Source organism: Microcaecilia unicolor, chromosome 8 (assembly GCF_901765095.1).
Source record: "Microcaecilia unicolor chromosome 8, aMicUni1.1, whole genome shotgun sequence".
NCBI lineage: Eukaryota > Metazoa > Chordata > Amphibia > Gymnophiona > Siphonopidae > Microcaecilia > Microcaecilia unicolor.
In genome coordinates this window covers 37744586-37760605 of record NC_044038.1, presented here as the reverse complement: position 1 = coordinate 37760605, position 16020 = coordinate 37744586, and the positions used below count along the sequence as shown (strand labels likewise).

Here is a 16020-nt window from a genome sequence, read left to right as displayed (position 1 = left end):
GGTATGCCACTGCAGTTAAGTGAGATATTCTGCATTTCACCGGCTATGGGTTACTGCATATAGGTGACCATTAATAAGCTGCAGTAAAAGGGGGCCTGTAATAGCATCAGCACATGTTTTTGATGCACGATGAGGCCCCCTTTCACTGCAGTGGGTAAAAGGTTGGCCATTTCAGTGGAGAGCCCTCACCGCCACCTATTGAGATGGCGGTAAGGGCTCCTGCACTAACCCAGAAGTAACCGGGCAGCGATTACTGCTGGTTAAGTTCCGGTGCTACAAAAATCTAAAAAATTACTGTAGATCTGTAAACGGCATTGTGCTGGGGATAGGAACTACCACCGGGCTTGTGCAGTAGCCCGGTGGCTGTTCCAGACTGGCGTCGGCAAGCTGTAGCCATGTGCCAACCCTTTAGTAAAAAGGCCCCAAAGATAGGACTGACTTTTATGCTGTCCTATTTATGCGGTTAAGTTGCCTATACATGTTTATGAACTCAAGAAAGAAGCTCCTTTTGGCACAATGTAAGTACTACAGCCAGCGTTAGCAGTAAATTTGAGACACAGGTCATATTCAACATGCTCTGGCTTAGGAGTGAGGTTCATTCCTGTCATGGTATGTGGAAAACTAACCCACGTGGAGAAAATGTCCACCCGAGAGAAACTATTAGCAGGTGGGGAGGTTGCTGGAAGACCTTACAACCAGTAAGATAAAGCTTTGCAAAATGAAACCTTTGTACCTTGTACTACAGCTGATGTTTGGCTCTCTCTCGCTCTCTTTCTCTCTCTATCTTCTTTGCACCATTTATGGTACAACATCAATAAAATATTTTTTTAGAAATGTATGTAAATCAACAAACTAATAAATATTCATAAAATACAAATAATTTCATTTTTTATATAAAAAAAGAAGAGATACTAGGACTGACTTTAAGATAAGTCGTGGTAGGTGTATAGATGTGAATTCGCCCTTCAATCCCATTGCTTTTGTCTTTACAGAACATTTGTACCACCAGGTTCTTGATGGAAAGGGCTTTCTCTGTGGTTAGCTCGACAGTTGACTGATAAGCTTGATGCTGAGGCTGGCTCATTTTAACTGCTGTATGTAGATAGAGCCAGGGGGTGTCCATATTGAAAATCCCTGTGAAGAAACAAAGCAGCCAGCATTTCAAAAATGAAATACTTACAGTGTATTTTCACATTGCACTTCAACAGCAGCATCATTCAACCCTTAACTCTGTTGAACACCCCACCCCTCACCTATCCACACCCATCCTGTTAGAATATCAATGATATGCTTTGATGTCCCCATGCATACCTCCGACCCACCCCCATCCTCTCACCCTGTCAGACTGTCATAGTAATGCTTGAATGTCTTCACTTATATACACTGTCAGCTAGCACATTTGCTTATTTCCGATCTGACGAAGAAGGGCAACCTTCGAAAGCTAATCAAGAAATATATTAAGTTATGTCCAATAAAAAAGGTATCATCTTATTTTCTTTTCCATGTTTTATTTTGTTTGATTTCTATTGATAACCTTAAGAGTGGACTAACACTGCTACCACACTCCTCAACCTAACTCTAAATTCTCTGTATTGATAGTGTAAGGTTTCTCAGTCAATGAACAGTATCTAAGGGTCCACTTGAACATAGATAGTGTGCCCATTCATGCTAATCTACAACAGGGGCTGAAGCAGAAAGCTGGAGGCAAGCCTAGCCGTGAGATTCTATATGCGTGTTAATGGCCAAGCCATGCACAGAGGGGTTGAGTGTGGGAGTTAACTTGCGTGGAAGACATGGCCACAGATTGTAGTACAATCCCCTGATAAACTGAGTTTGGAAATTTCCTCAGGGGATTACTAGATTGCTGTGGAACTCTCCAGAGTTGCAGGGGGGAGGGAGAGCAGAAATAGATGAGAAGGGTAGAGCTCAGACCAAAGGGGTGTGTTTATGGAAAAGTTGCTGAAGGAAATGTTTATGGGGTTAGATGAACACTAGATGTCATATAGGGGTGGAGTTTGAAAGTTGGTTGCATTATTGAATACATGGTCTTTGGTTGCCTTTTCCCCAGCCAGGACCTGTGAGGAAAGGGGGTGTCCTGGATAGGCTCAATAACCTAAGGTTGAATAAAGAGGAGGTTTTTACCAGCAAAAGCATTAACTGAAGTGTGAGGAGTGCCCTCACACTTCAGTTAATGCTTTTGGATTAACCCAGCTCGGAAGAGAAAGAGTTTGTTCAGTACCAGAGACAGCAGCTCAGGGAAGTGCACTTCTGGAGGATGGACAGGCAGGGGAGATCTGATCCTGAGTGGGTCCAGCGGATGGATTAAAAGCCCAGCAGGACAGCTTACTACAAAAAGTGCTGCAAGCACAGCCTTGGATTATTCTGCCCAAAGGATGGGTATTGGACTGGTGGAGCTGTAAATATGTAAATTACCCATAGGATTTACAAGAGACTATCAATTTAGTTATAAGGACTTTAACCAATAGTCTTGAACTGGCACAAGAACATCTGAAAGTAACATGAACAGTCTGATATAAAGAGAACTGTTTTGTTACAAAAGAATGAAGTTTGGAGATCTGCCTGTTGAAGCATTACAGTAAATTTTGTTTGCATTTTCATAAAACCTGGAGTGGAGAGTTTCACTGGAGTGAGAGAGAAGACATTTTGCTCCCAGGCTGATAAAGAAATTTATTTATTTATTTATTTGTAATATTTATACCCCGCGTTTTCCCACTTATTAGCAGGTTCAATGCGGCTTACATAGAATATCAGGTTTACAAAGTAACATAGAAAGGATATGGTTGTAATATAGTAGATAAAGAGGTGATCGTTTAGATGAGGGTAGGTAAGGTGGGTAAGGGAGGAGGATGGTAGAGGTAGGGGAGTTGGAGGGGGGTGTGTATTGGGATTAGCGCAGGAAATAATGAGCTTGCCCACGTTCGGTGCAAATAGCATTCTAATGTAATCAGAATGATGTAAATGAGGTCATGTCCCCTTCCCCCCGCAGCTCAGAGAACAAGGATGTCCATAGCGCTGCAAACTTACACCAGCTCAAGGGCTGGCGTTAGGGTGTCTGTGTCATGATCTACTAGCATCTGACAACAGCAAACCAGCAGTTTTCTCACGTTGATCTCAATTGGTAATGAAGGACAAAGAGGGAAGAGTACGAAATAGCGGTATGGTCTACCGGGATCAAGCCCGGCCCCGGCCCGTGCCCAGCTCAATGAAATAACACTTTTGTTTGTGGCTCTGGTTAGGGTACTGACCCAAAGAGCTAGTAGAACTTGTGTGTGAGACCAAGGTTACAAATGTATGCTAATGAGATCATTAAATATTCCATGGAAGGCACAGAAGGGAGCGGTGGACAATGCGAGAAATTTTTCGCCAGGTCTGGGGCAGTGTAGAAAGGTTAGCAGAGAGGATTTAATGCAGGTTTTAAGTTTTAACCGCCCGTTTTGTCTTCTGCAAACAGAAGTGACTGCAAGTTTAAAAGTCTGATGGGAGGTAACAGAGCTTATGCGCATCTCAGAACACATCGGCGCCTATACTTCAGTGGATAAATATCAGCCTTGCAAAATTTCTATGTGCTATAAATTTTTGTGAGGCTGGTATTTATATGAAAAAAACCAGGCGCCGATATGTTCTGGCATGTGCACAAGAAACTGCGCTTACCATGAAAACTTTGTGCGCAAGCATCTGGCAGGCTCCCTCCCCACCCCTAATTTGCATGCAAGTTCTGTGCATATAAAATTTGCATAGACTTAGCTTTCTGCATGGCACATGTTACACTTGTGATAGAAGCTGACATCCATGTCTGATCCACCCATGGCTTTCTGCATCGGCCCCAAAAACAGCAATTCTAAAAGCCAGTTATCTGCATAAATAGGCCTTGGATAAACTGCCCAGTTTCAATTTTCCCTTCTCAACGGGCCAATAGTAGGCATAAGATTCCTCAGTGTTCATGTGTTTAGATGGGTTAAAAATATATATCTCCAAGTGTGTGTTTGTGCAGGGAATGGCACTGGAATGTGTACACTGACATTTTCAATAAGCGTGCATGCTACTTGCCCCAGTAGCTCACACAAAAGGAGGTGCAAAGTGTACCTGTAGCTCATTTTTAAAGGCAAACATCCCTTTGAAAATTAGTCCCACACTATGCAGGCTATTCAAACTTCCTTCCAAAATGGCATGGCAGCCCAATGAGCTGTCAAAACAATGTCTTTTGAGTTCTGTTGGTTATATGGGCAGAAACAATGTACAACAAGACCGTCTTCAAGCTTATTTTTCTCATTTGAAATAATGTACATGGATTCCTCAATTTGCTCCATGGAAATCCCTAAGGGCCCTGTTTACTAAGGCGCACTAGCATTTTTAGCATGCCTACAATTAGCGCACGCGCTAACTGTGTAGGCGCCTATAGGGATATTGTAGGTGCATACACAGTTAACGCGCGTTCATAGTTAACGTGCCTATAACGCGGCTTAGTAAACAGGGCCCTTAGATAGGACTTCATTTCACAGCTTTAAGAGATGAAAACCTTCCATGATAGATTACCTTCCCAGTTCATTAGGAGATTTTGGGAGGAATCTTTCCACTGCATTCCTGCCATGAAGGGCACATGATCATTATACTCCACCTTCAAGTTAGTGTCGCTTTCTGAATGGCCCTGTAGGAAGTACAGGTGCTGCAGCTGGGTCCTGTACTTCACATGCTTCTCAGGAATTTGCAACATGAACTAGGGAAAAAACAAAATTTAATCTAATCAAGCCTGATATTCAAAAAATGCTGAGCTCCTAAATTTATCCTCCTAAGTTAGGCTCTTAAACTTGTGCCCTATTTTCAACCAAACTTAAGAGTCTAAGGGGGGGGGGGGGGTCTTTCACTAAGCTGTGGTAGTGTTTTTAGCTCATGGTAAAAATCAGCTGGTGGTAAACACCGAGATGATGGGCGTCTCAGCATTTGCTGCCAGCTGATTTCTATCGTGAGCTAAAAAATGTACTGTAGTTTAGTAAAAGACCCCTAAAGGACCCAATAGTCAAAGGATTTATTTTCCTAACTTTGAAAGTTTTGTTTCTAAATTGGCCTCTGAAAATTTACTAGGGCTGAGGGCCTAAACTTTTACTCAAAATTTTAATAAACTCTTAAATTTAAGAGTATAAAAAGTGGGTGGTAACAGGGGTGGATTTAGGACAGGGGAAAAAAGTTAGGAGCTTAGAATTGATTTTCAGCAGCACTAGACTCATAAATCTAGGCAAATGAATGGCTGGCTTGAATTTATGAGTATAACTTTTATGCTCCTAATTTAAGATGAATTTTTGATGACTGAAAATAAGGCACAAATTAAGGAGCAAAATAAGCATGCTCTAAACGCTAGAGATGCCCGTAAATTTCGATGGCAAGGTAGCAATGACCAAATCAGATAACCTCTTCATTTCAACGGAGCTTTTTCAATGGCCAAGCTGTAAGACTACTACTACTACTTAACATTTCTAGAGCGCTACTAGGGTTACGCATGGATCCTCCATGAGAAGCAGCCTTGATTCAGGAGACTGTTTACCTGCAGATGATGGAGAGAAGCCCTGTCCAACAGCTGAATCAAACAGTGTACGATCGCCTCCATGGACAATCTGGGGCTATGAGAATTATTTAACCCCAGTGCAATGCAAACCTTTCCACCATGGTTCAAGGAGGGAAACATACAGTAGATGTGTTCCGGCCAGGGCTACAGTAAAACATTGATCCCCATCAAGCCGGGTATTTCCAACGGCTGAAGAACTTAGTCCACTATCAGCTGAAAACCCTGGCTGGATAGTTCCCATTCTCCTGGGTCCAAGGACTGCCTGCTGAGAAAGCCCGCCTCCACATTTATGGACCCAGCAATGTGAGCTGCCAATAAGCAGAGATGATTTTTCTCCGCCCAACTCATGAGGGAGGCTGCCTCCACTGCCATTGGAAGGCTGAAGGTCCTGTCTTGCTTCTTGATATAAGCCACCACCATAGCATTGTTAAAGAAAACTTGGACCAGGGCCTCTGCAAGAAAGGGTGCGAAGTCGAGCAAGGCATTCTGAACTGCCCTGAGCTCCAAGCAATTTATCAACCACTGAGACTCCTGTTCCATCCATGTGCCCTGTGCCAGATGGAACTTATAATGAGCTCCCCAATCCAACTTGCTGGCTTCTGTTGTCACTACCTCTGATGGTCAAATTCTTGGGCGACAACTCCCACTGCATATTTCATCTGCCAACCAGTGTCCAAGGAAGATGAAGGTTATACTTCTGACAACAGCGGCTGAGAACAGATTCCTGTAAAAGCCACATATGAGCCCTTGCACATGGCACCGTCATTGACCCTGCAACTTGGACATAGTCCCAGGACCCTGGGCCTGCCATGGCTGAGTAGAAGATGAATCTGTGAACCAGGTTTGACCTCCTGCATTCCATGAGAATGATCCTCTTCCTTGCTGTGTCAAATAGATGCCCAGATACTCCAGCATCTGCGATGGAGTTAGTCTGCTCTTCTCAAAATTGATTACCCAATCCAATGACAGAAGAAGACGGACAACTATCTGTCACCGCCACACTGTCCAAATAGGACAAGGCATGAATGAACCAAACATCAAGATACAGGTGAACTCTGATTAGCTGGTGCCAAAGGAAGGCCGCCATAACCACCATAAACTTGGTAACATGTTATAAATAGCATCTGCTAAGTAGGCCTACCCCACTTCCAGCTGGTCATTATGTCTATCTTGTGTTGCAGAAAGCTGATGCCACTTCAGGCATGCTCTTGCAACAAACAAGCTATACACTTGTCCCTTGAAGGCCCAAAGAGGCCACTTCAAAGGCTTGTTTCAGCAAGCCTTCTAGCTTCCTATCCTGTAGGTCCTTTACGGCAATGTCCCCTTCACAGAAAGGTGGTCTTCTTTGTCACCACCGTAACAAGGGAGTCCACCCTGGGAAGCTGCAATTCATCTTTCTCTTCCAGAACTAATGGGTAGAGGTGAGCCATGGTTCTTCCCACTCTCAGCCCCACAACCCTTGAGACCCATTCTGCTGTAATCAGGTCCTGAATGTCAGGATGCATCAGGAAGGCCTTAGAAGGACCTCTAAGCACCCTCATGATTGATGAAAATGGAACTCCTGACACCAAAGCAAAAGGCTCTTCAATCAACCTCGGTACCTTTGGGTCATCTACCTCCTCTAATGACTCCTTCAATGGTGCCTCCATAGACCGAGGCAAGATCAGATAAGGAGGGTGAAGAAGAGAGCCTCATCTGCCCACTCTTGGAGGTCTAAAGAGATCTCTTAGGAGCCGGAGGAGCAGTGAAGCACCTTGCAGCAACTCTGACGACCCTACTTCAGTCAATAGGCCTGGTGTAAGAGGAATATAAACTCTGGAAAAAACAAAGATCCTGAAGCAGCTGAATGCTCTGTTGGACCCTGAGACTGTAAAATGGTGGCTGTACTCCGTGCATGATCAGCTAGAGGCTCCTCCTCACTGCCAGTCAGCCACAACAAAATGCCGTCCATTCCCGCACTCTCCTGAATCAAGCTGTGCACCTGCCCTCCTGGAGAGCCCGAAGACCCTGGAATATTCTGATACTGTACTGAATCTGAAGATGTGCTGCTACTGACCTTTTCCTCTGTGTCCCGCAGGATTCTATCCCGACACGGCTTGTGGATCCCACAGTGGGTACACCGCCTAACTGCCTCTGCAGGAGTCACCATTCACCCCAGCTGTCCCCAGCACAACACAACATGTCCCAAGCAGTGAGGCAGTATCCCTTTCCTGCACCAAGTAGAACTTGCAGCAACTCCATGCGGTTTTGAGCCAAACTTTAGTCAGACTTACCACTGCTGGTTGCTGCCCCCAAGCTCACAGTCTCCACAAGTCTTACCATAGATGAGAAAGGCTCAGGACAGATACTCTGTCCCACATTCTCCAGAAAGCCTCTTTCCTTCTCCTTTCTTTTTCTTTTTCTAAGGTGGTTGTGCTAGAAAAGGAGAACTCTACAGGAAACAGAGGAGATGTGAAGGGAGGGAAGAAGTAAATTCGCAGAGCGCCACAGAAAGGGATCTGAAGACCTCCAGATATGACTCTGCAGACTCAAGCCACCCACAAAGCTCAACAGGGGACCAGTTGACCAAATGGACCAGGAACAAATCACTTAGAACCAGAGGCTGATGTGTGTGGCCATCTACCTGCTGGAGATAGAAAATACTGAGGAGCTGGACTGGATGCTAAGAGAGACATGGTCTCAGCTCAGTTTTCAGTTCTCTATCTTCACCTGCCTGTTGATGGTCACAACTATCCCACAGGTTCTAGAATAGTAGGAAGCTACATAATAGAAAGATGTATTTTGGTGAAATAACAAGCAACAGGAGCTGAGAATGCCTACTGCGTTTACTTCTGCAATCTCACCAGCCCAGAGAGCACCACAATTTCTTCCTCTTTCTTAAATATAGTGGGCCCGATATTCAAAAGGATTTATGTTCTTAACTTTGAGAGTTATGCTCATAAATTGGCCTGTTTGAAAATTTACTAGGGCTGAGTATACAAAGATTTACTCATAATTTCATTAAACTCTTAAATTTAAGAACATAAAAAGTGTGTGTGGTAACAGAAGTGATTTAGGGTGGGGAAAAGAAGTTAGGAGCTTAGCACTGATTTTCAGTGTTAGGCTCATAAATTAGACTCATAAATCTAGGCAAACAAATAGCAGGCCTAAGTTTATAAGTACATTTAAGCTCCTAAATTAGACAAATTTTCAGCTGAAAATTTATGCTCCTAAATTTGACTGCAAATAGGACACTAATTTATGAGCCAAATTTAGGCATTCAGTTTGTTTTTGAATATTGGACCCAATAATTTTAGGTAAGGGGTAGAAATCTGACATCAAACTGGACCTCCCCATAAATTATTCTACTGGAGCCATCAGAAAAACCTTAAGACGACTTCAGCTATCCTACAGTGTGTGGTTAATCTCCTAACTTCTCTCACAAGCAGTGGACTCATGCAAATGATATCCAACTTTCCACAGAAAACTCAACATAGCCTTACTTCGAAAATGCTGTTCTTTTCCAGGAGGTGTGACAAGAATACATTATCGACTTTCAAAGTAAACGAGTTACCTCCATGAAGTAATTGGTTCGGGATGGGCTTGAATCATTTTTGAAGGTCTGACTGAGAAAGAGTTTTCTCTTGTTATTCCTTTCATCCCAGTGTTTCCATAATTCACCTCCAGCTGTGAAGTGAGATGAGCTGTACTCTCTTCATGTTGAAGCTGAACCTGTGCAAGATATTTCATTGTTTCATTCTTTTGTTTCTTCCTGACATTCAACCTAACCACTGATATATTTAGGGACAGGAGAAAGATTGTGAAATGCTATATAAATCCATGGTTTGAGCTCAATAAGTATTTAGATAAAAAAATCATTTTTCATTTTATTCATTTATCATCACCCATCAATCATATTTTTGGATGATTTACAAAAAATTACAATAGCATAAAATTCAATTATTAAAACAATCTAAAATAGGCTACAATACCAAAACTGGGCAAGTCACTTAACCCTCCATTGCCCCACGTAAGCCGCATTGAGCCTGCCATGAGTGGGAAAGCGCAGGGTACAAATATAACAAAATAAAATAGATACTATTGGAGATTCTACATGGAATGTGCTATTCCACTAGCAACATTCCATGTAGAAGGCTGCGCAGGCTTCTGCTTCTGTGAGTCTGACGTACGTGCAGGACGTCAGACTCACAGAAGCAGAAGCCTGCGCGGCCACATTGGTGATCTGCAAGGGCCAACTTCTACATGGAATGTTGGAATAGCAACATTCCATGTAGAATCTCAAATAGTAGCAACAGTGGAGGAGTTACATGGAATGTTGGAATAGCAACATTCCATGTAGAATCTCAAATAGCAGCAACAGTGGAGGAGTGGCCTAGTGGTTAGGTGGTGGGACTTTGGTCCTGAGTTCGATTCCCACTTCAGGCACAGGCAGCTACTTGTGACTCTGGGCAAGTCACTTAACCCTCCATCTGCCCCATGTAAGCCGCATTGAGCCTGCCATGAGTGGGAAAGCGCAGGGTACAAATGTAACAACAACAAAAAAAACACCATACATTTAAAAAATGCAGATAGAATTAGCCAGGTCTTATGCTCCGGATGTTCAACAGCCTGGCAAGTTTTGAAGCTAAGCTAATTTTCAAGTACACAAATTGATATATTTTCTGTAATAAGCACACATAAAACAACAAAAAAAAACCTAATATTTGAAAAGAATATACAAATGTATGGGTTTGGAGGAGGTTTTGGCCAATGATGAGTAAGAGCTCGATCAGTGCTTTACAGATACCGGCTGCAAAGTGAGTCCCAGCACCCGAGTGATTTTTTGAGGTCTTTCCTCATCCCAGTGGTCTTTTCAAACATCACTCCATAACAGTAAGTAGAGAGTTTCTAAGTTCATATTTTGGATTTGCATGCAACGATCTACAGATGTGTAAAATGTAGAGTAAAATTCAGTTTTTAAAAGCCCTTGGACATTATACTATTTGTTTCTTGAATTCTGTCCTTGTGGTTAAAAGAAGGTATCTGATTGCAGTGAAGTTCATGTCCACATCCAGTTATACTCCCCAGTAGAACTTGTGTCTGTTTTTATCTTCTGCCCCGTGTTACACTCGTGCTGTAGAGACTTTGCATTCCCTGTTCCATTTAGAAAGAGAAACATTCATCTTTCAGCACATTAAATACCTACATCTAAAATTCAAGCTCTGCACATTTTATTTCTATTTACACAGATGTTGCATAAAAACATTCATTAAAACATTTTGCCACTAGATTAATTTTTGCAGTCTAAACAATATCAGTTTTTTGACCCAAAACAATTGGAAGATTTCCTTAAAAGCAGAGCAGAGTTCAATGTACAAGTCTAGTCACTTATGCAACGCTGTATAGCAGGCTTTGAGTAACTCACCTGGGAATGTAGCTACCTATTTGATTTAAACTTTGTGAAATGTTTATTTAAGCAAAGGAATTTTCCAAATCTTCTTGGATCATTTCTATGATTATTGTGGTCGTTAGTAAGGAATACTTTTATAATGAATATTATTTTTCTGCATTGTATGCTTTATTATTTCTTTTTGTGTATTATCACTCATAAATATTATGTTTGGTAAAAGCTTAAATAAAGAATTAAAAAAAAACATTTTGCACCAATCATTAAAATTCCAAACTTACTACCCATAAGATTCAGCACAGTATAACTACTCTCTCCTAATATATAATATTTTCCTACAGTATTTAAATTGACTCCCCTTTCTCTGGTTCCATTCCCAAACGCTTACCTCCACAACCATGTTTTAACCACTTTCTGGTACTAGACATTATCTGACTTCTTCTGAATAACTTTGGGTAGCTGGTTTCAAATATAAGGCAGGTCGAAGAGGGTGGAGGTAACCAAAGAAAACAGTTCCAGGAGAAATGTCCATACAAAATTGTATTCAAATACAGTGCCTGGTATACAAATCCCAAAGTTAAGTGGTGCACTACACTGGTGGACCCAACACGGGCCATGTTTCGGCTCTTTGGCCTTCATCAGGAGTCCTGTCATTTAGTGAAAAATGGATATCAAAAACAAAGCCTTACAGCTTAGACTCAACGTGAGTTGGAAAAACCTCCAGTAAGGAGATTAAGTACATAGGTCAATAAAACGTTTTACAGACATAGTCTCCTGGAACTATTTTCTTTGGTCAACTCCACCCTCTTTGACCTTTCCCCTCCCATAACCCCACCCCTTTTGCCTGCACGCATTTGCCCGCACAAAGTTTGGCACACATCATTACAGAATACGCTTAGCGAGTTGTGCATCTAAATTTTAATCAGTGCCAATTAGTGCTCATTATTGCAGTGTTTTAGAATCTGATTCGGTGTCTAAATCTAAGCGCACTATATAGAATACGGGGGTTAGCGGGTGATTTTCAGTCTGCCAACCAGCTGAGCAACTGCATAAAGTTAGGACAGAAAAAAGGCTGTCCTAAATAGAGCTGTACAGAATAGCATATTTTACTATTCGGCCAAATGTGTATAATAAAAAATATTATTTGGCCGAATACGAACACCGAATACAAATAATGGGCAGTGAGCTTTAACATAACAATAATGAAAGAAGCAACGTGAAATCCGAGATGAGGATTTAGCACAGTAGAGCCCAGGATTATTCATATTCGAATTTTATCACTATTAGGCCGAATCCGAATAACCTATTTAAGGCCGAATTGAATCGCATACTGAAGAATAATTATAAATATGTAAATAAGATTAGAAATGTACTATTTTATTCTAATATTTATATACCACCTTCCTGTCCACCACACATTGTTCAAAACAGTGCATAACTTTATTGATTTATTACAAAGACCCCCTTCTGTAGAGCTGTCTTATCTATTCGGAAGTGGAAATAATGCAGATTAACATATAAAATCATAATTATTATTACCATATAAAGATAAGACTAACAGCATGGAAGATCTTAAATCAGTGAGATCATACCTAGGAGTCCGTATTTTATTCTCAGAGCATTGGACCAAGTGTTCCCACGCTGCTGTAAAAGGCCAATGGCATGCGACCCAATCACACCTGGGAAGAAGGCCTCTCCCTGCACTGAGTACTGCTTCAGTTTATCATCCACTTTTTTCTCCAGTTGTACTGCAGAAAGAAAATAGTAAAAAGTGGTGGCATGACTTGCTGGCTCAAGATTTCATTTATTTAATTTCATTTTAAGCATTTATATACCACTTAGACCTAAGTGGTTTACTGTTTCATATTACAGGTATTGGGTCTATCCCTTGTGGGATCACAATCTTAAGTAATACATTGTACTACTATTCTACCTGTGGCAATGGAGGATTAAGTGTCTTGCCCAAGGTCACATGGAGCTGTACAGGGAATTGAACCTGGTTCCCCATGATCTCAACCCACTGCCAACCATCAGGCAGCAGCAGGAACTGACCCCAGTTCTGCAGGTCTGCACCCGCTACACTAACCGTTAGGCCACTCCACTCACTGAGGCATGGCAAGCAACCCATCAAGAAAACAGAGAAATGCTCTGGAAAGCACACGACAGCACAGTAGTGCGCTGATTACAGATGTGCATGGCCCAAAAAAAGTAATATGTTTTGATTTATTTTAATTTTTCCCAATTTTCTGTTATTGTGTGTGTGTGTGGGGGGGGGGGGGGGGTCAGTTCATTTCACATATAGCTATTTAATGCATGCATTGTATGCAGATTAGAACTGCTTTATGGGTACAAATCAATTTATCCATACAATAATACACTTTTGAGTTTACATGGAGTTCACATCTGTCCATCTGTCTGCAGTTATCAATGATCGATCAACACAGTAAAATCTCTTCTTCGATGAGTTAAGAGTTTTACCAGTGTATTTGTTGTATGTTCATATATAAATACAACAGAACCAATATAGACCAACACAAAGGGTTATGCTGGAATATATGGCTGGAACCTGAAGGCCATCAGGTACAACAGGGGAAATGCCAGCGGGAAGCTCAAAATACCCACCCAACATCGCAGGAAAACTGTGAAGTTGGCAACCCTGGGACCTTTCCTCTCTAAATACTTTTGATTCTAAGGGGACTGCTTCAAACAGACCCTTTGCAGCTAACACAGTAATCAGATTGCCCTAGTAACCTACCTTTCTCACAACTTAATTAATACCTAATTCAGGTCAGTAGCACTGCTACCTCACTTCCAGGCAAGAAAAGAAAGTAACTTTCTTTGAAGACAAAGTTTGTGCCCTGCTACTATCCTTTCTAATGGTCTTGGCTGTTACTGTTAAGTTTCTGCCTCTAGAAGAAAGTTTCAGTTTAGTTGTTGGACAAATGCAATTTTTTAAGACACTGAATACATTTATTTTTAGGACAATGGGAAACAAGAATAGCTCATTTGCTCCCTAACAGGTACAGCTATAATATTTTTTGTTGCCCAACCTGAAAGATATGCTGCATCCTTCAATAAGTTATTCAGCACAACTGAAAAAGTCAGCTTCTTGCCAAGCCGCTTAGTGACGTTTCCAGACAGAATGATAGGGCTGCCCTGTTTTGTCAGCTTTACCTCCAGCTGAGTTGTATACCTTTGTTCTCCATTCACTGTTTGCAAGCCCGTCATTCCCTAAAAACGAACAAATGCGCTTAATGAAATGTAATATTTTCATTTCCATGGGTCTATAATAACCCCCCCCCCCCCACTAGGAATTAATAAATAAAGATATGTAGTCAATATTAAAGCCAAAGACCCCTGCAAAATACTGTCCCCCAAATTCTGTATAGGTCGCCCAAAGTTACAATCAGATTTAGACTTGTTATCATTTATAAACTACCTTTATACAAGTTGGGGAACAAAAGTACACACATAAACAAATACCAGCATACAACAATGGCACTCAAACAAAATCATCTCACAAAAACAGCAAGTTCGATGGTAAGCCAGCATTGTTCCCTCTAAGCTGAGCGGGAGTCCTCCAACTATATTGCTGCCAGTTGGGGGTGGGGTATTTTCATTCACTAGAGACAAGGAGGTTCCCTGGAGTCCTGCAGAGCTTGTCTGTCTCTCACTATTGAAAATGTAATAGTGAAACAGCACCCCCCACTGGTAGGACTATAGGTGGAGGACTTCTGCTCAGCTTAGAGGGCACAGTGTAAGCCAGAGAAAAGAGGTAGCCCTTCAATTGATGTTTGAACAACTTCAAAGTTAGACACTCAGTTTTGGTCACAGATCGCAGATAAGCATGCAAAGTAATTGGCTAAATTGGTGCTAATAAGCACAAAATTGACAATCATTAGGTGTTACATGCAGATCTCCATACACCCTATTATATAACATGAGCGCCTACATCGCACGCTCAGAGGGTTTGGTTTCACTTGCCTAGTACAGCAACTTTTTCCTACCTGCATCTTCAACATTACTGGACTACTTTAAATAAGGATATATAACAAGAAGTGAGGAGAGTGGATGAGGATACCAACAATTGTATATTTATTCACTTAAAAATTTAAAATTTAAAAATAACAATGTACATGAAAATGTTATTTTTTAATTTTAAATTTTTAAGTGAATAAATATACAATTGTTGGTATCCTCATCCACTCTCCTCACTTCTTGTTATATATCCCACGGTTTTGTGAGGGTTTTCACCTCCTTTTTTTGTTTCTACTTTAAATAAGGCCCATCTCATGAGTGACAAGTATGAGACTATGGATAAAGCTTATCTCTGGAATCCCAGCTTCAGGTACCCTGACATTCCATCACTGCCAGAGAATGTGGTAAAAGCAGTTAGCTTAGCAGGGTTTTAAAACAGTTTGTTTGGGTTTTTTTTTTTTGCTACATTTGTATCCCATATTTTCCCACCTAATTTGCAGGCTCAATGTGGCTTACATAGTACCGTAAAAGCGTTCGCCAATTCCGGTATGAACAAATACAGTAATGTTGTGGTAGAATAAGGTTCGTGTGTACAGACACATTAGGGAATCGTAGAGAGGAAGAGTTATTATATGTCCATTACGAGCTTTGGTTTCGTTGTGTTGCAGGGTACAGGCATTTAAGTTGGGTCGGTAGGGTATGCCTTTTTGAACAGGTTAGTTTTTAATGATTTCTGGAAGTTTAGGTGAAAAGTCCATAAGCCATTGGACTTGGGGAAAAGCCACTGCTTATTTCTAGGATAAGCAGCATAAAATGTATTGTACTGTTTCGGGATCTTGCCAGGTACTTGTAACCTGGATTGGTCACTGTTTGGAAACAGGATACTGGGTTTTGATGGACCTTCAGTCTGTCCCAGTATGACAACACTTATGTTCTTATGCCATTGAAAGGATTCTGTTGCTCCACTTAGCTTTGTTCAGTTGAAAAGGGCCTGGGCTGAGGACCTGGGCTCTCCCATTCCGGAGGGCAGCCTGCTGTCAGGACTCAATGCGGTTCAGGGCCTTACGGACCACGTTCC

At 41.7% G+C, this 16020-nt stretch overlaps 1 protein-coding gene across 1 annotated transcript in view; it reads right to left on the bottom strand.

The window, feature by feature from the left end:
- LOC115476004 overlaps positions 1-16020 on the bottom strand; it is a gene marked incomplete at its 5' end in the record, with an annotated part of 269698 nt that overhangs the window by 152958 nt on the left and 100720 nt on the right. The window contains 8 exon segments of the mRNA XM_030212099.1: positions 923-1134; positions 4555-4735; positions 9132-9226; positions 9229-9291; positions 10582-10631; positions 10633-10711; positions 12557-12712; positions 14015-14195. Coding sequence (XP_030067959.1) covers positions 923-1134; positions 4555-4735; positions 9132-9226; positions 9229-9291; positions 10582-10631; positions 10633-10711; positions 12557-12712; positions 14015-14195 — 1017 coding nt within the window.